Source organism: Capsella rubella, unplaced genomic scaffold (assembly GCF_000375325.1).
Source record: "Capsella rubella cultivar Monte Gargano unplaced genomic scaffold, Caprub1_0 scaffold_2, whole genome shotgun sequence".
NCBI lineage: Eukaryota > Viridiplantae > Streptophyta > Magnoliopsida > Brassicales > Brassicaceae > Capsella > Capsella rubella.
In genome coordinates, this window is record NW_006238922.1 from 2,260,595 (window position 1) to 2,281,761 (window position 21,167).

A 21,167-nucleotide genomic window follows, 5' to 3' on the forward strand; every position below is an offset into this window, starting at 1 on the left:
GAAAATTCAAATTAATGATAGTTTAATATTTTTTTAATATCGAGTCGAACCCATCCTACCATATACTCGTCATGTAATATAATCCATCTAATATTATTTTTAATTCTATTCATGATATTTTATTTTTTATTAATCTATAATCTATAATATTTTAAACATTCTAAAATTTTAAAATATATTACATATGATAAAACTTAACATTCAACTAAAACCCCGGATTAAACCGTACAGAAACTTTTAAATTTAGATGCTTATTTAGTTAAGTTTACTGCTCTTTCAGATTTGAAATTATTTGATCTTATTTATAATATAACTTTGAGTCATTATATAAGCAGTTTACCCGACATGGAATGTTGAACATATTTCTATTAATTGAGTAATATATGTATGTTATAAAAAGTTATGAATCACAAAATACGCATTAAAATAGAATTTTATTAATTTTATATGATGATTTAAAACAATTAAAAAGATCAAACAAAGATGAGAGAAGAATAATAATATTTTTAATCTTAACAAAAAAAATTAGATATCTATATTATTAATTGAGAAATATTATATGAATATTTCTAATTTTATAATAATGTTTAAATGATATAATTATGTTTTTTATATGAATAGTCGCAAGAATTCATTGCAAAATTGGTTGAAGTATTTGAAAATAGTAATGACGTTCTTTATAATTAAGTATTAAAACAAGCGTTACTTTTTCGAATGTAATTTAAAAATGTTAATATAGATATGATGTATAACGTTCTTCAACCCATTTTTTAAGACCATTGTTTTTTAATCACAATCTCTCGCTCAGAGATACGAAGAGTTTTCAAAAAAAGAGATTAGCCGTAAAAATCAAATCAAATTAAAAAAAAAAAGGTCAAAGCTTTAGAGAGCAAACAGAGGGAAGAGAGCGCGAGAAGGAAGAGGAGCATGTGAATATATAAATATGAGAGAAGTGTTTACTTATATAATCTCATTTTAATTTTATATGATGATTTAAAACAATTAAAAAGATCAAACAAAGATGAGAGAAGAATAATAATTTTAAATCTTAACAAAAAAAATTAGATATCTATATTATTAATTGTGAAATATTATATGAATATTTCTAATTTTATAATAATGTTTAAATGATAAAATTATGTTTAGTCGCGAGAATTCATTGCAAAATTGGTTGAAATATTTGAAAATAGTAATGACATTCTTTATAATTATGTATTAAAATAAGCGTTACTTTTTCGAATGTAATTTAAAAATGTTAATATAGATATGATGTATAGCGTTCTTCAACCCATTTTTTTTAAGACCATTGTTTTTTATCAAAGATCGAACTCGAGATATCAACATCATTTTATACCTGCTTACCACTAAACTAATAGAACTTTTACATAAACAAAAACCGATAAAAGACATATATATTTTTGGATCGTAAGCACATACTCAATGTTGTGATCGACTTAAATAAAAGTTTTGGTCTTATGTTTGGTCGGTTTGGATATGTACATTCAGTTATTTGATATACAAAATGGATTATGAGTTGGAGGTTGAACTAAATACTCTCTCATATATTTTTAACGAAAAGAAATCATATTTTTAGTATCTTTCATATATAAATGGATTTTAAAAAGAAGATGAGCGAACAAAGAAAAACAAACATTAATTTATCATCAATAAAACCAACTCTTTTTATCCAAAACATTCAAAACAAAATAGTCTTTTGTTTTTAGTTTATGCTTAGCTGCTATTATATTTTTGTATTTTCTATAAAAAAATATTACTCGCATATTGGTGTGTAGTTGGTAAATTAATAATGTTTTAATTTCCTTTCAATATCTAGAGTTGAATTAGCAACTTATATTGTTTTGTGATTTTTTTAAAAAAAAATTATGTTTTTTCTTATAGCTTGCTTAGCATTTTCTTTAGTTTTCTATTTTTTTTTGGGGTCAAATTGTTTTGTTTTGTTTACTTTTATGTGCTATATCTACCTTAGAATTGAAGTAGTTATTAACATGATTCCTTCCTTAATGTTTATATTCAGTTTCTAGATAAGAACATATATATTATTTTTTTTTGAACAAGAAGAACATATATTCTAGCAATCTTTTTTCATCCATCGCTAACAATATGTACCTTCGATAAACATAACACTTAGTCACCTAAACAACATATAATTAACATTTATGCAGCCATAATATCAGGTGAAGAAACAATTTTGGTGCGGAATTCCCAATTCTTAATTCAATAACCAAATCTACTAATAACTAATTATGATCTTGTAAAAACATTTACAATTTCAGGAGATGAAAAAACTAATTAATTCATTGATGTATGGTTTGATTCCAGTCTTTATATATATGTAGCGAGCGACTTAAAAAAGTAAATAATCTCTTGGATGTTGGATAAGATGAATTAATTTATATTTTGTTAAAGTCTCATGAGTGTCTCTACAAGTAAATTTTGGGTAACTAAACTAAGTCATATCTTATACATATGTGTGTGTTTTTATTGTTAAGAACAAGTAATACATATTTAACACAATAACACACTAACATAGTTACTAGACTATATTAGGTTTGGTCAATAGAGACTCAGACTCTGCTAGTCATTTTCATGCCATATTGTTTTGGTACTTCTCCTTGGTAAAAGTTATTTGGTAAAAAATCATTGATAATGTCTTTTTAATTAAATATATTTATTGAGTCACATATATCAATAAGGGCGTTTGGTCTAGTGGTATGATTCTCGCTTAGGGTGCGAGAGGTCCCGAGTTCAATTCTCGGAACGCCCCCACTTATATTTTTATTTTCATAAAATTCATAATGGGCCAGATTTCACTTAAGGCCCAGTAAGGAGAGAGGCCCATCAGGTTACGTATCAGCTATCTCATGTACATACGTAACCATACGTTTGGCAGTAATCAAAAGATGATGATCTCATTAAGAACTTTCAACTAATTAGTTTCCAAAGGTTCAACTAACCTCCTTTGATTTTGACTTTGATCATGACTGTAATCTGATAAGTATCCAAAATTTCACATCGAAAAAGACAATTCATAAATCATAACGAAACAAAAGAGGAGTCTGATTTGATGATTTGTTTGTCTTCTTACTCTTATTGGTCGTATCGTAAAGAACAATTATTCTCAAGAAACAAAAAATGAAGTATATTTATATCAAAACAATACAAAATAAGTGGGAATTATTTTACATCTGATTTGATTCGTCGTCATCTACAAATAATAAAAATAGTTATAAAAAAGAAATCCACTACAATACATATTTTAGAACAGAGATTTATGTGTAGTAGAATAAAGAGACTCTTGAGATGGTTTTATCTGGTCTGGAAGTTGAGAGTTCTGATGCAGAATGCGAAGATGAAGGCGAAGAAGACTGTGAAAGCAACGAGGACGGCAGCTACTGGTCCCATAAAGTCAGATTGGAAACCATAATGGTCATCAATGTATTGCTTTACGGTAAGGCCAGGAGCACCTCCAAGAACTTGGATAGGTGTCTCAACGTCACCGTACTGCGACACGATCAACCCGTAGACTGTCCATGCGACAGGGCAGATCCAGTAGTACCATACCCACCATTTTGGGATTTTGGGTCTTGGAATGAAGAAGCCAGAGAAGAGGTTGAAAATGCCGTAAAACGCTGAGGCGAAAATGGAAGCCACTTGTTGGTTTGGTGTGAGGGAAACTGTCATCATGCCGTAGTAAGTCCAGTAGAGGAATGAGAAGTAGCTAACGAAGAGGAACCAGAAGAACTTTGCGACTTTCCATTCGAAACCAACCATGGCGTAGACGATGACTGAGTAGTAAACGGTCTGAACTAGGACATAAGGAAGCTCACATGTGACTTGAGAGATGGCGTATGGCATGGCTGAGTACATTCCTGCTGCTCTTTCTCTGTAGAAGACAGTTCTCTCTACTGCAACCATAGGTTGTACAGTCGAACAATTGTTGATTCCCACGAAAATAACCGCGCCATACAGTGCTCCTATAACCATTGATAAGTCTCCTGCGGTATCTCTGTTACCTCCGATTTGCCAGAAGATGGTACCAATCAAGAGAGATGTTGCTAATGTGAAGATGAACCGGACAAGATTGTAGTCTGGAGATCTCCAATACGTCCACCATTGTTTCCATAGGCATGATTTGAACTGTCCCCATGTGTTTTGTGAGAATTGTGTAGCAAAGTAGAGATCTACTGCTCCTGTTGGTGGTACACTGAGTTCTTTCACCAACGCTTTGTTTCTCCTGCATTGTTATGTTTTCATTAGTACAATATTTCATCAATCAATCAGAGGCAATGAGCTTAGAAAAAGAAAAAACTTAAACTTACTGGTGTAAAGCGGAGTTCTTGTATAACTCAGCAAAGTCAACATTAAGCTTTAGCTCAGCTGCGAGTGAGCTGGCTTCAAGCATCCAAGTGGCTGGGTTATACTTTTCTGGAATCTTGGGAACTCCGGGAAAGGATTCGAAGTATTCCACAACCTTGTGGGAGTTACGACCCAATGGACCAGCGTAGATCACTTGTCCTCCTCTCTTCATCAGCATCAACTCATCAAACGCTTCAAAGATATCAATGCTAGGCTGATGGATGGTGCAGACCACGGTTCTTCCAGTGTCCACTGTGTTCCTCACCGCCCTCATCACAATAGCTGCTGCTCTAGCGTCTAGTCCAGAAGTTGGCTCATCCATGAAGATGATGGAAGGGTTGGCTACGAGCTCCACTGCAATTGTCAGTCTCTTTCTCTGCTCCGTGGAAAGCCCTGTGACACCCGGTAAACCAACAATGGCATCCCTAAGACTGTCCAGCTCTACCAATTCTATCACTTGATCCACAAACATCATCTTTTCCTCTTTGCCAACTTCTTTAGGAAGACGAAGGAAAGCAGAGAAAATCAAAGATTCTCTGACCGTGACTTGCGGGGAATGGATATCAGTCTGCTCACAGTATCCTGAGATTCTAGCAAATGTCTCTTGAACCTTTGGGAATCCTGATATTCTCACATCTCCTTCGATGTATCCGCCAGTTTTCCTTCCGGCCAAAACGTCCATAAGTGTAGTCTTACCAGCACCACTCACTCCCATAAGCGCAGTCAGGACTCCTGGTCTAAATGCACCAGTAACACCTTTAAGCAGTTGCAGTCTTGTTTCTGTTACTCCTTGGTCCCTCATTTCCTGTACCATCAAAAACATATATATTTAGTTCATGTACTTTTCATTTGGTTTGGTGTGAAGATTCAAGTGAAGGATGGTTACTTACCGCAGGCATGTCGACAAAGTATCTGACATCGTCAAAGGACATAGCCAAAGGCGTGAAAGGAAGAACCATTCCTTTCGTATTGCCTGCACCCCTGGATGCTTCAGCCGCAGAGTCCCTACTCACTCTCCCCATTGCGACCTCTCCTCCTGATAACCAAGAACAGAATGAGACAAAAGAGTAAAAGAAGAAACGGAAACATCTAAGCAGAGTAAGAAATGCACTTACTTCTGTTCCCATCTGCAGTAGACAAAGATCTGCGCATTGGATCTTTCCTCTGATCCGCGTCTTCATTTTCTTCCTCTGGAAGTAAAGCTGCCTTCTTCCCAAGAGCTGCAGTTTTCAAGGAACATTATTAATATTCTGTTGTTTTAGCTTTGGTGAAACAAGCGATGCAGTACGAGAAACTTACGGTTGAGAACAGTAAGTGCAATGGTGAAAAGAATGTTGAAGAGGACTGTGAAACCAAGCAGGGCTCCAACTGAAATCCAGTACCAGTTCTTTTGATTGTAGACATCCCAATTCTTAAGCACCATGGTTCCAAGCCTTGTTCTGTTGTCAGAAGCCTGCAGTTTCCAAAAAGAGTGAGACTCAGAGCTGTGATATATCACTGTAAAATGCAGAATAAAGCAGTAAGTACACTCACCAATTTGTCCATCCATCTAGAGTCAAACATTTCGTTGACGGTTAAACCGTTGAAAGCATAGGTAAGAGGAGATATCCAGTAAGCCCAGCCCCACCAGTCAGGAATCTCGCCTTTCGGAATAAGGAAGCCTCCAAGCAAGAACACGAGAAGTAGAGTAAGAGCACCACCAGTATTAGCAATCATCATGGTTCTGCAAATAGAAGCAATCAACCTAAAGAGGGATGCAGCCATTTGTTGAATCAGAAACACCAGGAGAAACTGCTTGAAGAAGCGGCTCGCATCAGGTGCAAAACCGATGGAGTAATAAGTCACCACCATCCATGCCGTTGATTCGAAGATTGAGGTTGGAATCCCGAGCAAGAAAGTGGGAAGTGTGAAGGTCCAGGATGGATAAAACAGGAGATCTCTCTGTTTGTAGAACACCGGAAGTCTCGAAACCATCATAGCCATCTCTGCAAACCCATTAAACATGTTGATGATCATCCCAAACAGCAGTGCTCCTATGTAGATGTTAGCATCAGCCTCGTTCTTTGTATCCATTTCAGTTCTGAGGAAGAGTGTAGACGTGATTGCAGCGATGATGATGATCTGAACAGTCTTGAAAATGTAAAAGAATGAGTTTCTCTGCATAAGAAGCCACTCTTTATCCCAACAACTCTTGAGAAGCTCCCTCTTTGAGACAGAGTACTTATCGAACACAAGAGCTGCTTTGTGGCCGCGAGTCTTATCGAATGGTACTGCAAGTTGGTTAGAAATATGTGTTCCAACGTGGAAACTCTTGTATCTGCTGGCAAACTCTGAAACCGGAATGTAGCGGTAAGGTCTGTTCGGGTCCACCCAGTACTGTTCTTGATCTTTCTTGGAAGTAACCTCTTGCAAGAAATCAGCTGTTCCTTTCCTCTCAGGACACTTGAACCCAAAGCTCTCAAAGAACTCAAGAATGTTGTCTCTTGGTCCTTGGTACACGATCTGACCTTCCGACAACAAGATGATATCGTCGAATAAATCAAAGGTCTCAGGAGCAGGCTGGAGGAGTGACATGAGCACCGTAGCGTCTGTGAGATGAACGATCTGTTGCAGACACTTGACGATTTGGAATGTGGTGGAACTGTCAAGACCAGTGGATATTTCGTCCATGAAGAGTGTCTTCGTAGGACCAACAATCATCTCACCAGTTGTGACACGTTTCTTCTGACCTCCAGAGATACCTCTCATCATGTCATCTCCAACTATGGTGTCTTTGCAAATGTCAAGCCCCAAAATCTGTTTCACCGAACAGAGTCAGTATTACACACACACAAAAAAACAAAGTCTAAAATAGTGAAACCAAACAATCTTTAAAAAAATTATAAATGGTTTAGTTCGGTTCGATTTTTAGGTTGCCGTTTTTTTTTTTTTATGGTGAGCTAAGCGATAAGAAGAGACGTAAGACTCACCTTGAGAGTATAATCAGTGACGAGACTGCTCTTAACTCCTTGAGCAGCTGAAGCTTTCATGAAGAGATCAACATCAGCTTCAGGGAATATCCCAGCATCCTTTTCTCTTCTTGCAAGCTCGTTCAACAGATCTACAAGAAGGATCAAATCATTCAACAAAACAGAATCTTGAAAAAAAATTGAATCTTTAGTTACTTTCAAGATTGAATATTCACTTACCATAACGAGTACCAACACCTTGGCACCTAGCAGAGAAATCAAGAGTCTCCTTAACAGTCATGATACCAACATGAAGATCGTTCTGGCTAATATAAGCAGAGGTCTTTCTTGGAACAAACTCATCGAGACGGTGACCGTTGTAAGTTATATCACCACTAACTTGAAGTTCTTTATCGAGTTTACCGGCTAAAGCCAAGAGAAGAGTGGTCTTACCAGAAGAAGGAGGACCCAACAAAAGTGTCATCTTTCCAGGTTTAAGGACACCAGAGATATCTTTAAGGATGGTAAGCTGAGCTTTCTTAGCAAACTGAATACCAATCATGCCTAGAGCTGATTCTCCCATGTTCCTCACCACATTAAGAAGCGTAGGAAGAGATCTATTACCAGTGTAACAATCAGCTTTGATCGTCAAATGCTCGTACCTGACCTCAACCGTAGGAAGCTTGATCCCAACTCTATCGATTCTGTTTCTTAGCTTCGTCAAGATCCTTTCATTATCTTGTTCAGCTACTTTGAAAACCATGTCAATAAACTTCTGACGATCTTCACCATCAAGCTTGGTCACGTCAACCTCTTTGCTCATAAGCTGATTACCGTAGACATCATCTTCGACAACTGCGTTCATGAGAGTTGTTCGGAGACGGCTGTAAGTTGGTAGTTTCTCAATGGCTGCCCATTTAAGAGCTTCTTCGTCGTCATTAACTGATTGAGTTCTTCTTGAACCAGCTGAGAAGATATCTTCAAGGTTTCTACTTGCTCTGCTTACACTCCTGCTTATACTTCTTCTCAAACTCCCACCACCTCCTAAAGGTGGTATATTTGGATTGTAATCCATCTCTCACCCAAAAAAAAAGTTTGTGTCTTTAGATTTTTCTCTGCAGAAAAGTTTGATTCTTTAAGATGTAAATTTTCTTGAGAGACAGAGAGAGAAGAGAGAAAGAGAGAGAGAGGCAAAGGACGAAGGATAAAGAATGAAGAGAAAGAAGTGGGATTAGAAAATGAATATATAGGGAGAGTAAGGAACATCAACGTGGACTTTTCTTCGCTATGGACTATTCTTTACTTTGTTGAATGAAATACTCGAAATCAAAGAAAGAAAGTACCAAAACAAAAAATCTTGTTTTTTTTTTTATAATAAAATCAGAGGAAATAGTAAAAAGTCGTGTTTTTTTTTTATATGCAATATGGGCTAATTTATTCAACTGCGACGGCTCTTTTATCTCCTACGAGTATTTAATTATATATTTGTATTACAAAGATCTGATTTTTTTTTTTTTTTTTTTGTGTAGATAATGGGATTGGGATGGCTCTTTTTAACGTTTGTTTTGTTTTTTTATTACCAAATATTAGGTAATAATTGAAAGCTTTGAACAGTTCAGATTCAAAGTCAATAAAGATGACCCCAGTTAGTTACCGCTACTAGATTAGTGGAGATGACATAGTTAAATTAAAAAGTCTTCATTTTTCTAATAACAAATTTAAGGAAGTGAGTGTATACAAAATTAGTTTTTTTAGTTGATTTATGTAAAATTTACAAGATTTATGTTATTTAATCATTGATTTTTAAAAATTTATTGTTATGGAACTTATAATTTAAAATCTACCTTAAAAGCTATTGTTATTGAAAACAGTTCATAAATTTGATTTTTAATAGTTTCAAGTTGCGAGGATTTTTTAGTTAAAAAAAATACAGAAATCTAATCTCATGATTTTATATTGAGATTTAAAATTTTTTTACAATATATCATCAAATGAAAACTCAAATTACTTAAAATCATAACTTTGAATATATTCCTTCTAAAAAGTCTTTATTGGGTTTTAAGTAATTGTGGTTTTTCTAATTTATTGGTGAGGCAAAAAAGACCGTTGTTTGTTTTTAAGTCATTGTGTTCTGGAAAGTGAGAAGCAATTACGGAGGAAGGTGTCATTCACACTCACGGTCAATTCACACTTCGTGTAGAAGAATAGAAACGGTTCGTTCAAGTTATTTTTGTGTTCTGGAAACATGAGAAGCTTATGTATGAAGAAGCCTTTTACGTACCGGTAGGGGAATTAAGTTATAGTGCTAGCTCCTCAACCTTCATCTGATAACAAGACTCCATTGACCTTTTTGGCTTCTTTCTCAGCTAATCTTATCTTGATTATTGCTTTGCAATTTGGTACTAACCACTCTTTAGTACAATACAGCCAGCTCCTTATCTCTGAGCTTCTCAGTTTCTTGAACAATGTTCCACAGGTTGGTTTCTCCTCTGTGCAAACAAACTCATTTTTCGATCACAATTCTTTAATGTTCTTGACATAGGTTGTCTCCTTCTTATGACTGCAGTTTATCAATCAAGCTTTCATTTACCTTTGCCAAGCTCATCGAGAGCAAAACCTGCCATTGCTCTGAGCTTTCTTTTTCAAAAGCAACCTTCTTTAGCTCGACTTCTTTGTCTGCCAAGCTTTCTTTTAAGTTTCATGTTTCCTGTTTTTGCTTCAACTCTGTCCTACAGATTCCACCATTTTCTCTTCAAGTTGCTTTGGTCCCTTAGGTTTCTTCTTTCTTCTTCTCTATTTCCTTATGGTTAAACCAAATTCACTGTCCCAAGGTCCCCATTAATTCACCAAACCATCAAACGAAGTTCTATCTGTTCACACTCAGTCTCGCAAAGTCAGAATTGACAAATGTATTTTGGTTGTTTTCTAATCTCAGTCTTCACACATTTTTAAATAGTTCCATCTGTATCTTTTGCGGCCAACTACCAACTTTCAATCAGGGCTCCACCATGTTGACATATTAAGAGCCTCTCCTTAGGTTACCTTGCTTCAAAAGCTACTAACCAGCAGATCCAAAATTAAGTTCCATTGCTTTGTTGTTTTTCTCTTCTTCTTCTTCTTACAGTTTTCCAACTCAGTTGCAAGTTCCATCTTTTCCTTCAATAGGTTCTGAAAAGGAGTGTTGCAATTTTATTACAGACCAAAGCTCTAACCTTTTCGTCTTGGGAGCTTTTCAAGGTCATATTTTATTGACACAGCATGCTATTCGAGCTATGAGTTTCTTCATTTAAAATACACACTTGGAGTGGTAGAGAGAACAACTGAGATGTCCAAGGCATGAGCCTTTTAACCGTAACCTCTTCCTTTCAAGAGTTTTTGTTTTTGTAAACAGCTCTAATTCCCACCTATTTTAATAACTTTCCCCAACACAATGCTAAGCTGCCAATGCCTGTCTTGGTTTCTCATTCACTTCCTTTCTGAATTTCTCAGCAGATCAAGAGTTCAGCTTTAACTTTCTGACGCACTGCTGCTTGCTCATTAGGTCCCCTCAAAAATTTCCTGAATCTGATTCAGTTGAGCATGTAGCTCAGATTCCTTCCTTAACCATGACTGCACTTTCTGAAATTATCAAATACAAATTGATGATAAAAAATATAGTATATACCCAAAGACCGTCAGATTTAGTTCATGTTGGTTTATTCACTCTCAAACGTGGACAAAGACAATTTGCCACAAAGAGTCTTCGTCAAACCAGTTCTGCATCAGAAAAGATAAACCACAATGTCACAGTCACAATCAATGAACAATTAACAAAACAAACAGACCATCATCTCTATTAAAATGAATCTTCGATTCCAACCCCATATACAAAGCTTATAACTCACAAAAGCTAAAACCACAATCCAAATTTCAAACACTTTAGCCGTGTTGTGAAACGAAACTCATCATTCGACTAAATAAAATATTCATCTCAATTTAGATGATAACTAGATCATTACATTAAACATAAGCATCATTGCATAGAACATTCACAGAAACATGTTATTTAGCATAGAACTATATTAAAAACAAAGAACCATATTCATCAGAGACACACACAAAGCAAAAAGACCCAGATGCTTCAGTTAAAGCTAAAATGGCTCAACCAGAGATATTAATAGACTTAACTTGAGCTTTCTTCTTCATCTCCACTTTCGGCAGAGTCACAGTCAAAACTCCATTCTCCATAGAAGCCTTAACTTGATCCATCTTCACATTCTCCGGCAACCTAAACATCCTCGAGAAACCACCACTCGATCTCTCCATACGGTGCCACGTGTCCTGCTTCTCCTCTTTCTCAACGCGCCTCTCGCCACTAATCTTAAGCACACTATCGTCTTCTATCTCCACTTTAACCTCCTCTTTCTTCATCCCCGGCAGATCCGCTTTAAACACGTGCGCCTCCGCCGTCTCTTTCCAGTCCACACGTGCGTTCGCTATAGCCGATGAAGAAGATGAAGACGGGAATGTAAACGGATGATCCCAAACGTCGAGTGAGAATGGATCGAAGAATTTGTTGTTTCCGAAGAACCTTGGAATGAGAGACATTTTCAATTGAGATAATTACGACGAATTCGAATTCGATTTCGATTTCTTGAGTAAAGCTGGTGAGTCAGATGATTCTATATATATATAAAGTGGTGAAGAAGAAATCTCCAGAGCTTCTAGAATTTTCTGATTCCTCCAAGTTCTTAAATCTTCTTCTTCACACTCGGAACGAAATATTTCAGAAGATAGGGAAAAAAAAAAGATGAAGAAGACGATGCAAATCCAGAAGATTCTAGAAGCGTTTCAAGTTTTTTTCGTTTCATGTGTTTTTGGGCCATAATGGGCTTCAAAGGCCCAATATTATGATTTGAGGTTTCTCGAAATAAAGTAAGTTTAAACAAATTGAACATGGTTCCCATAAACGTTGTGCGAGTTCTACGATTACATGCAGTCCTCTCTGATATGGAGAACTTTGTCAATTGGATTATAATTTACAGATACTAAAAATTAAGAACTTATCAATATGTACAATCTTCTGTTGAAAAGATTATGATTTGTTGATTTTTTTTGGTTATTAAATTTTAAAATTCATAACAGTGTATGTATATTATCTTAATATTGAGTAAAATAGAAAGAATAAAAAAAAAATAAAAAAAAAATAGAAAGAATAGTTCATTTCACGTTATGGTACGTGTTAAGAAGAAACCGTGTTTGCTTGACTTGCTCTCGTTAGCTTATGTGTAACATTGTTGGATATTTAGTTTCCTTTATAAATTAAAATCTAGCAGAATCTTTCATTCTTTTAAAAAATTTAAATAATTTGGTCGACAAAAAGAAGAAACTTTTAATATCAATTAATAGAAGTCTTCTTTATTTTCAAATTCAGAAATTAATTTTGTTTTAATGTTAACTTTAATTAATTTTATGTGTTTCAGTTTTGGGTTTTCACTATGATGTGGTTACCAATTTACTCAATTTGTATATACATATCATTCAACTTTGTTCTCTTTAATTCTTAGTTTCTTACGTTCAAAGCATTCATTTTCTAATTTCTTTCTCCAAGTTTGGATTTTCTTATATATGATGCCGAGAAAATAAACATTTTGTTAACCTCCTAGTTTTGATAAACAACATGCAAATTTTAGAGATAAAAAAATTTGCAATCAGATAATAAAATTGAAATTATCCTAAAACACAGTCATGAGTCTCTAATAAATGGCTTGAAAAAGTCCTAACATTTTCTCATTATCATAAAGGATTTACTTCGAAAAGTCCTTGCCCACGTTAGAATCTTCAATGGTATATTGAATCTATATTGACGTACCAATACGTTTAAAAAAACGAGATGCAAATAAAATATAAATTTGACATATTCGATGTTTAGAAAAATAAAATGTCGTATTCAATGTTTTATTTTCGTTAAACTGAGAGTAAAACAACAAAAAAAACTTTGGGATGTAAATTAAAAGTAAATGTAAATTCTGTGGCAGGTGGTGAAATATTGACAAGTTTAAAAGGCAAGCCAAAGACGAGTCTTGTTTAAAAGCCAAGTCCAATACCAACCGTACTGTGTTCATCTTCTCTTCATTGTCTTTTTTTCAACCGCCAAATCCTAAAATTTCTCCAGCAAAGGTTCTCTTCTCTCCTCCTATGGCAGATTTCTGATTAAAAAATCTCCGGTGATCTTAAAATGCCTTCCGTTCAAATACGTTCGTCTCCACCGCCGGTGGCCACGGTTACTGATCTTAAGCAACGTGTCATTGCTTGTCTCAATCGTCTCTCCGATCGTGATACTTTGGCTCTCGCGGCGGCAGAGCTTGATTCGATCGCTCTCAATCTCTCGCCGGAGACTTTTCCTCTGTTTATAAATTGTCTTCAGAGTACAGACTCTTCCGCGAAGTCTCCGGTTAGGAAGCATTGTGTCTCGCTTCTCTCTGTTCTCTCTCGTTCGCATGGCGATTCTCTCGCTCCTCACCTTTCGAAGATGGTCTCAACCGTTCTCCGCCGCCTACGTGATCCTGACACTTCCGTCCGTGCTGCTTGTGCGGCGGCTTCAGTTGATATGACTACCAGCATCACTGGAACTCCTTTCTCAATCCTCTTGGGGCCGATGATCGAAACGCTTATCCATGATTGCGATCCGAACGCGCAGATTGGTGCTGCTGTGTGTGTAGCAGCTGCGATTGACGCAGCGGATGAGCTGGATGTTGAGCAGCTACAGAAGGCGCTGCCCAAGATTGGGAAATTGCTAAAATCGGAAGGTTTCAAGGCGAAACCTGAACTTCTAGGAGCCATAGGGAGCGTAATCGGAGCTGTTGATGGCAGAAACAGCGAGAAGGCAGTGCTAGACTGGCTTTTACCGAACGTTTCGGAGTTTCTAAGCAGCAGTGATTGGCGTGCAAGGAAAGCCGCCGCGGAGGCAATGGGTAGAATAGCTATGGCGGAAGAAGAGTTAGCTCCTTTGTATAAGAAGGCCTGTGTAGGTATTCTTGAGAGCAGAAGATTTGACAAGGTAATTATTCGAAACAATTTATGGTAAAATTCATGCGCAAGTGCAATCAATTTCGTGTTAATCTTATTCTTCGATCTTACTTGTGCAGGTCAAACTTGTTAGAGAGACAATGAATCATACATTGAGGTTATGGAAGCAACTTGAAGGTGATTCAACAGGGGTCTCAGAGTCTTCTTCCTCCTCTAAATCAGCTTCTTATGGAATGTCTGCGACTTCAGGAAAGAGAAGCAACGGATTGAAAGGCAAAGATAGAAATTCAAACACACTATTAAGCTCAAAGTTGAATGGTGTTGAGCCCTTAGACCGTAGTAATACTCCGAAGGATGTTGAGCAGAACGCTGTGGAGTCAAAAGACAAGCGGAATCATTCGACATTAGGAGCTAAACGGAATCTGTTCCCGGCGAAGGTGTCTAAGGTCAATGAGAATGGGTTGAACAAGTCACAAGTTGTTCAAAGTAGTGATGAGGAGAGTCCTAAAACTGACAGTGGTAGCAGTAGCAGTTCTTCTCAGGCAATGAATAATGCAGAAGAGTTGTCTCTGATAAGAAACCAGATTACTCAGATTGAAAAACAACAGTCCAGTCTGTTAGATCTCTTTCAGGTTACCTTCTACTCTGAGCTCTCATTGATTTTTATACTTTTAAAACATCCAACAAGCTGTGTTGTGCTGACTTTTGAATTTTTCTTGCATTTATCATTGCAGAAGTTCATGGAGAGCTCGCAGAATGGAATGCAATCTCTAGAGAGACGAGTACGTGGTCTAGAAACATCCTTCAGCGTAATCTCCACTGATTTGTTAGTCTCTCGCACCATAACACGAAATGGAAACCACAAACGAAACGCCTGTCTACAGAACTGAAGAAAAATCCAAAAGCTCACTTTATCTGACTCAATACTTCAAAACTTTTAGCTTGAGAAGAAGATTCATTGTAATACATAAACTCTAAGCTAATCTATTTTACATTCATTTCGACATTGTGTAACCAAAGGGATGGTACGTTACCTTTAGTGATTGATACTTGTAATGTTTTCTCATAAGATGATTATATCTTCTTTTTTTTCCGTTTTCCCGGTCTGATTGCATTCAATCTTTTTCCTGGGAAACCTCAGCGGAATTAATAAAATATCTCCCCAATGTGGCATCTAGCTTCTCCCCAATTGCAGAAATCCAAGCCTAGATATGATAAGCAAAATAACTCTTACACTTGTTCTATTGTCTCTTCTAAGTCACAAAACAGAATAGAGAAGTTAAATAATTCATTACCTGGTCTGAAGACGTGAAGCCTCTAATTGTGTTTCCGCCAATGACTGCGATTCCTTTATCACCAAGCGGCTGCAAAATTACGGCCTAGCAAACATATATATGTTAGACATGCAGTTTGATCATTCCCTAACTTAATGGAGTAATACTTGAATTCTCAAAACAAACCTGTGTATTTGCAGGCAGAAATGGCAGCTCTGATCTCCCAGGATATAGAGAAAGATTGGCCAAGTAACTCTCTAATAAACAAAATCAGTTGCCTTACCTTACACAAATACACATTCTCCACACAAAAATTATATACGAAAACCCGAACTACTTACGTGCTTTGGATTTCATTACCCCTCGGTAAACCGATCCTTGCATCAGCTTATCAGTATTTACAATGACTCCTTTCTTATCTTCTGGAGATTCAGCAACCATCCCAATTTGTATAAGACAAATACCATCGTAGACAATTACTAGAGACTTACAACATGTTGCTACCTTCAGAGATTCCCACGCCCTAAGAGATTACACAAAACTCAAATTCAATTTCTACTTGTATCTTACAATGAAGAGACATGAAGCAGATCATTACCATAACAATTCGGAAACTATCGATGTAGGAAGATCAGATTCTACAACTTTGCATTCCACACCTTCAGGATTAACCTGATATCAAACAAGACCAAGACTCACATTACTTTGTCAAATCCTTCAGTATACACAAACATGGTTATTGAAAGGGAAAAGAGAAAATCCTACAGGTGTAATGGACTTAGGCCGAATCGATAACCAAACTAAACCGGTCAATAAATTGGTTACAGCCAAGCCAAGCGCCAATAGATCTGCTCTAGACTGTGAGCTACACGAAACCAAGAGTTGAATCACATATTCACATCGAAACACCAAATCAATGATCACACCAAATTCCAGATCAAATCAGATAAAACCCCTAAATTGTATCAATCTCAGATTCTTCAGAGTCCGGTTTAATCAAAAAATTGTACCTGCTAGCATCGGCGACAGGAGCGATACCGGAAACAGTACGATTGAAGAGAACAGCCAAAAGAGAAGCGCCTCCGACGTAGATAGGTAAGCTCCGAGCCAAGTCATCGTTTCTCGAAATGAAATCGGCTACCAAGTTTTTACTCGGTTTCGGACCTCTGTAACTTTGTGAGGTTGATGACGAAGAAGAAGAAGAAGAAGCTCTGATAAAACGCTGGAGATGTGGAGAAGGACGAAAGAATCGGCGATTAGGGTTCCAAGGGATTTGAATTTGGAGGATGATTCTGGCTTCCATTGAAGATGAAGGAAGTGAGGTTTATAAAGAGGATTAGAAATTGGCCGTTAGAAGAAATCTTTATCTTCCTACAGATACATACATATATGATTTTTTTTTTTTTTTCATAAATTGAATATACTTTATTATTTTATTTTGCGTACAAATTTTTTTTGTCGACTGCGTACAGATTATATGTTTGATATAATTTAAAGTTTAAACTAAAACTATAACAATATTAACTCTAATTTAAGTTTTTCTTCCAAATTTATTGTACACTCTTGTATTTCCAAAATTAAATTAATACCATATATCAAAAAAAATTCGAAATTGAATTTTAAACTCTAAACTATAAACATGCTCCCTAAAAACTATACCATAAATGTAATATAGTTAACACAAACTTAAAAAAAAATCTACAAAATTATTAAAAATATTATGTGTTAAATTAGTGCTAGTTTTGGAAACTTATTTAGTGTGTGCTATTATTGTCTATAAAACATATTTTGGTGTTATTTAAGTTTATTTCTTTAGTTTTTTTAATTTATATTTTGCAAATATATAGATTTTTCAGTTTGTAAACAAGTTTATTTGTTGTTATAGCTTAGAAGTTAGAACTATTTATTTTGGGATATGATATTCATCTTTCCAATATATGTAGGAAACTTCAAATTTCTAGTACCTCAACCTATTTAGTTAAGTATATGTGTCAAATTATTTCTTTCATTCCAACAAGTTTATTAGAGGATTCTTAAGAATACAACTCTTATTTTCCCCACCATTTATGATTATCCTCATATGATCAGTTAACACGGTCGTTGGTGATACTCCACATCAGAATCCAAATCTATTTTTGGCAGCCACTTTTTGTTATACTTTATCGGTGACTTGTTACTCTGTATACAAGTTTTTGTATCGAAAGAGTGTAGTTTCTGGAACCTTGTTAGTGATGTCTAGCTCTTGAAACTTCTTAGCTAGGGAATCGATTTTTATATTTCTTTCCCACATCTCAGCAAACGATGTACCTGCATTTTGTAATAGAGTATTGATTTCAAAAGTTAGAAATCTAGGAATTTGATATGAAAGTGCATTTGCATGTTTTGCTTGTTATTGATTAGGAATTCTATTTCATAGATAGTTGATATATATGAGATTTTTATGGTATTATTTTTTCATTGTGTTACTATAAATTTATGTTTTAATAAATCATATATATATATATATTTGAAAGTGGAAAGATATGTAGACTTTAGTGAACATGTTAAAAATGCAAAAAAAAAAAAGATTCTTTATTATGTAAAATAGCATGTTAATGGTTGTAGTTAAGATACAAACATTGTTTCTTTAGTGTTGGAGAGTTGAGTAGATGTAAGTATTTGAAATTTCTATTTAGAAAGGTTCATTTATCACTTTATTTCAATTAAAAGAAGTATAATTAGAAAATAGGTTAAAATCTTTTGTTTAAAATAAGTGATTTTTTTTTTTTTAATTTGGTTAGACATTGATATCATAGACCAAATAATTAGTATCAAACAAAAGTAAGCCAAAATATCATAGTTGGGACGAGTTTGAACATCATGGTTATTTCTGCCCAAAAAATGTTTTGCCAACTCATACGAGTACTAGTTTTGAAATTGAATAAGAGCATAAGTTAAAAAGCTATATATACTTTTTTTGTTTGGGTTGAAAGTCTTTTAATTCTTTCAATGTAAATAACCACACAATTCTAACTAACATGTAAGAACACCTCTTCTTGTTTGTATTTCTATAGAAGTTCACAAGACACTAAAGAAAACGGATGATCAAGATAACAAAGATCATTTCAAATTCAATTCAAAAAATGATTTCACGCCTACTAATCTAGTGGATAGTAACGGTGTAATTGTCCAATTACATAAGAAGTTATGTAAAATTTTCTTTTTTTCTAATATTGTAAAAGTTTGATAATTTCATTTTAATTTGAACGATCATAATTCTCTTTTTCTTCTTTACCCCACAATGTTCGAAGATCTTCTTGTTTCTTAGTTTATAATTATAATGATAAAATTTCATATAAAGCAATATATGACATAAAATAGTCAATCTTTACTTATTGGAGTCAAAAACATATGGAGAATGTTGCAGATATGACTGGAAACAAAAATATAGAAATAAATCCACGACATCCCCTAGTTTAGACCAATTAAGAGTTCAAATAAATAAAGGGTGGATTGCGAAACTAACTGTTAAATTGTTGTTTATTACTGATTTGGATGAGAGAGAAACAATGTGAAAAATGGCTGTTTTGTCCTTCTGAACCAGTTGCAGGAATAAACGTAATTACGGTCGATGCCATTAAAAAGAAATTCCACGTCGGAGAGAGAGCATATTTTGGTGGAAAAAACTCCCGCCAACCGATAAGTCTACCAATTTAGTTATGGTAGACTTAAGGAGGATTATAGAGTTTTGTAGTAGAGAGTATGATATTACACAGAGTTGTAAGTTAGAGATTTTTGTAGTGGTGGTAGATTGATTGAAATGACAGAGTTACCTAGTATAGTTACTTACAATGGCGGTAGAGTTGGCTCAACTATAGAGTTATCAAATAGGGTAATGGACTAATGGTATTGGCCGTAGATTTAGGACCAAAAGATAGTTAGAGTTATGGGAGCGATATAGTTTCCTGACAGAGTTGATGATAGTGGCGGGAGAGTTAACAGGATGATAGAGTTAGACAGCAGACTTAACTGCAGTGGTGGTAGAATTATAGTGGCCAAAACAGTATTTGTGAGCTCTCACACTTGATGGTAGACTTGTCCACGTTATGGTAGATTTACTTGTAGTGATGATAGAGTTACGCTGACTAGAATAGCGTAAATTTGATAGAGTTAGTGTCTGCTGATAGAGTTGTATATCGAATCTCTATCATCATAGTACAGACTTGTACGATGGAGTTAAGAAAAGAAAATTTGAACTAGGGTTTAGTTAGGACGAACCATGAGGCAAAATCTCGATTTTGCCCTTACAAATAATTTATATTACATCTAAAACCTAGCAATGACGACAGACTTACAATATTATTATAACTCTAGTATAGGCTCCGACTGGTAACACGAGTTATCAAAATTGAGTTGCAGTAAGTATTACGATTCGATGTAGGCTCCGACTGGTAACATGAGTTATCGAACTCGAGTTGCAGTAAATATTATGATTTGATGTAACTTGCAGTAAATATTATGTGGCAAACCAACGGTTTGATTTAGTGAATCGCTGTAGAAATATGATTTATTAATCTTACAAAATCATTGACTGGTGACATTTTTGTAGTAGAAGTTGCAGTATGATGTTCATTAAATAAGTTTAATTTAATATAATTGATTATTATAATTATTAATGATTATATTTAATTAACTTATGGAAATATAAAAATTTAAAATATATCAATTATAAAACTAATTTTAATATATAAAAGTTAATCAAATTTTCCTATAACATAGCCAATTAAAAAAAAAATATGTCCCAAATATTTACGGTCTTATATATCATATTTAGATCTATATCTATTTTCATTTCAAATAAAAATAAAATTAATAATTTGGCAACATATAAGTAGTTTATGAAAATATTTAAGAACAAAATATTAAATAAAATAAAATAGTAAAATTAATTGTTTTATTGATATATGAATTAAATAGAAACAGAAGATAAATAAATTCTTGTATTAATAACTGAAATTTCTTTTTTAATAAATAATAAGTTTTTTTTAAAAAAAAATGAAATGAATGGATACTTCAACTCTACCTCATAGAATTTTCCATGATGTTGCATAATCTTTTGAGTTAGCAATTTTACAAAGGACATAACTCAAATTCGTAATTCAAGCATAACACATTGTAACTCAAACTCAACTTCAAAAAAATTAGTTTTATTGATGTAGTGAGTTTGCTGTAGAAAGATGAATTAGTTATAAAGAATATCTATCAAAAATTTAAAATAATTAGTTATAAACAATAATAACATTTTTCAAACAGAATAACAAAAAAAAATTAATTAAATGATATTGTTTAAAAAATAAAATTGTAACGTAAAAAAAAACTAGTGATGTACATTTGTGTACGCTTCAACAATAAATAATAGTGGGAACAAACTTTTTTATTTTATTATTGGAACAACTTTTGTTTGAAAGAGTCAATTAAAAAAACAAGAAAATTTTAGAAATGTTTTGGAGCAAAGTGGTATACGTAGCTTAGCATAAAAATAGATATAAAAATAAAAAAATGTAAGAAAATGAAAAGAAAT

General features: G+C 34.6%; 4 protein-coding genes and 1 non-coding gene across 7 annotated transcripts; 2 read left to right on the forward strand and 3 right to left on the reverse strand.

The window, feature by feature from the left end:
- The first annotated feature begins 2,713 nt into the window (after positions 1-2,713).
- Positions 2,714-2,785, forward strand: TRNAP-AGG. The gene has a single exon. It is a non-coding gene; the product is annotated as a tRNA-Pro (tRNA).
- Positions 2,786-3,143: 358 nt separating this feature from the next.
- LOC17894914 (ABC transporter G family member 36) lies at positions 3,144-11,179 on the reverse strand. Of its 2 annotated transcripts, XM_023787085.1 has the most exons (9): positions 9,607-11,179; positions 7,566-8,440; positions 7,347-7,477; positions 5,911-7,173; positions 5,677-5,830; positions 5,493-5,597; positions 5,268-5,413; positions 4,341-5,182; positions 3,144-4,255 (listed from the first exon to the last, which is right to left on the reverse strand). In XM_023787085.1, exons 2-9 carry the CDS (start codon positions 8,398-8,400, stop codon positions 3,328-3,330), a joined length of 4,404 nt encoding a protein of 1,467 aa, XP_023642853.1. In that variant the 5' UTR covers positions 8,401-8,440; positions 9,607-11,179; the 3' UTR covers positions 3,144-3,327. The 2 variants fall into 2 exon arrangements, with proteins under 2 accessions (XP_023642853.1, XP_023642854.1); XM_023787086.1 differs by lacking the exon at positions 9,607-11,179 and having other exon boundaries at positions 7,566-8,515.
- Positions 11,180-11,272: 93 nt separating this feature from the next.
- Positions 11,273-11,976, reverse strand: LOC17895959 (17.6 kDa class I heat shock protein 1). The gene is made up of 2 exons (XM_023787087.1): positions 11,461-11,976; positions 11,273-11,350 (listed from the first exon to the last, which is right to left on the reverse strand). Exon 1 carries the CDS (start codon positions 11,910-11,912, stop codon positions 11,466-11,468), a length of 447 nt encoding a protein of 148 aa, XP_023642855.1. The 5' UTR covers positions 11,913-11,976; the 3' UTR covers positions 11,273-11,350; positions 11,461-11,465.
- A 1,290-nt stretch (positions 11,977-13,266) lies between these two features.
- LOC17895891 (TORTIFOLIA1-like protein 5) lies at positions 13,267-15,334 on the forward strand. Its single transcript, XM_023788326.1, has 2 exons — positions 13,267-14,364; positions 14,453-15,334. Exons 1-2 carry the CDS (start codon positions 13,543-13,545, stop codon positions 15,221-15,223), a joined length of 1,593 nt encoding a protein of 530 aa, XP_023644094.1. The 5' UTR covers positions 13,267-13,542; the 3' UTR covers positions 15,224-15,334.
- Positions 15,124-16,955, reverse strand: LOC17894578 (protein COFACTOR ASSEMBLY OF COMPLEX C SUBUNIT B CCB4, chloroplastic). Of its 2 annotated transcripts, XR_002835193.1 has the most exons (8): positions 16,618-16,955; positions 16,373-16,472; positions 16,206-16,279; positions 15,949-16,130; positions 15,794-15,864; positions 15,629-15,712; positions 15,368-15,538; positions 15,124-15,219 (listed from the first exon to the last, which is right to left on the reverse strand). XR_002835193.1 is itself a non-coding variant. In XM_006301576.2 (7 exons), exons 1-7 carry the CDS (start codon positions 16,908-16,910, stop codon positions 15,449-15,451), a joined length of 894 nt encoding a protein of 297 aa, XP_006301638.1. In that variant the 5' UTR covers positions 16,911-16,955; the 3' UTR covers positions 15,244-15,448. The 2 variants fall into 2 exon arrangements, 1 of the variants encoding a protein (XP_006301638.1); XM_006301576.2 differs by lacking the exon at positions 15,124-15,219 and having other exon boundaries at positions 15,244-15,538.
- Positions 16,956-21,167: the final 4,212 nt, after the last annotated feature.

Excerpts from the sequence above, each read along its gene's own strand:
- LOC17894914 (XM_023787085.1), bottom strand. The coding sequence starts at position 8,400 with ATGGATTACAATCCAAATATACCACCTTTAGGAGGTGGTGGGAGTTTG. Across the intron at positions 7,478-7,565 it reads AGGTGTTGGTACTCGTTATG|ATCTGTTGAACGAGCTTGCA; the intron begins GTAAGTGAATAT and ends TCCTTCTTGTAG. Across the intron at positions 5,414-5,492 it reads TACTGCAGATGGGAACAGAA|GAGGAGAGGTCGCAATGGGG; the intron begins GTAAGTGCATTT and ends CTTGGTTATCAG.
- LOC17895959 (XM_023787087.1), bottom strand. The coding sequence starts at position 11,912 with ATGTCTCTCATTCCAAGGTTCTTCGGAAACAACAAATTCTTCGATCCA.
- LOC17895891 (XM_023788326.1), top strand. The coding sequence starts at position 13,543 with ATGCCTTCCGTTCAAATACGTTCGTCTCCACCGCCGGTGGCCACGGTT. Across the intron at positions 14,365-14,452 it reads AGAGCAGAAGATTTGACAAG|GTCAAACTTGTTAGAGAGAC; the intron begins GTAATTATTCGA and ends TTACTTGTGCAG.
- LOC17894578 (XM_006301576.2), bottom strand. The coding sequence starts at position 16,910 with ATGGAAGCCAGAATCATCCTCCAAATTCAAATCCCTTGGAACCCTAAT. Across the intron at positions 16,131-16,205 it reads ATAGTTTCCGAATTGTTATG|GGCGTGGGAATCTCTGAAGG; the intron begins GTAATGATCTGC and ends GTAATCTCTTAG. Across the intron at positions 15,539-15,628 it reads GCTTCACGTCTTCAGACCAG|GCTTGGATTTCTGCAATTGG; the intron begins GTAATGAATTAT and ends TATCATATCTAG.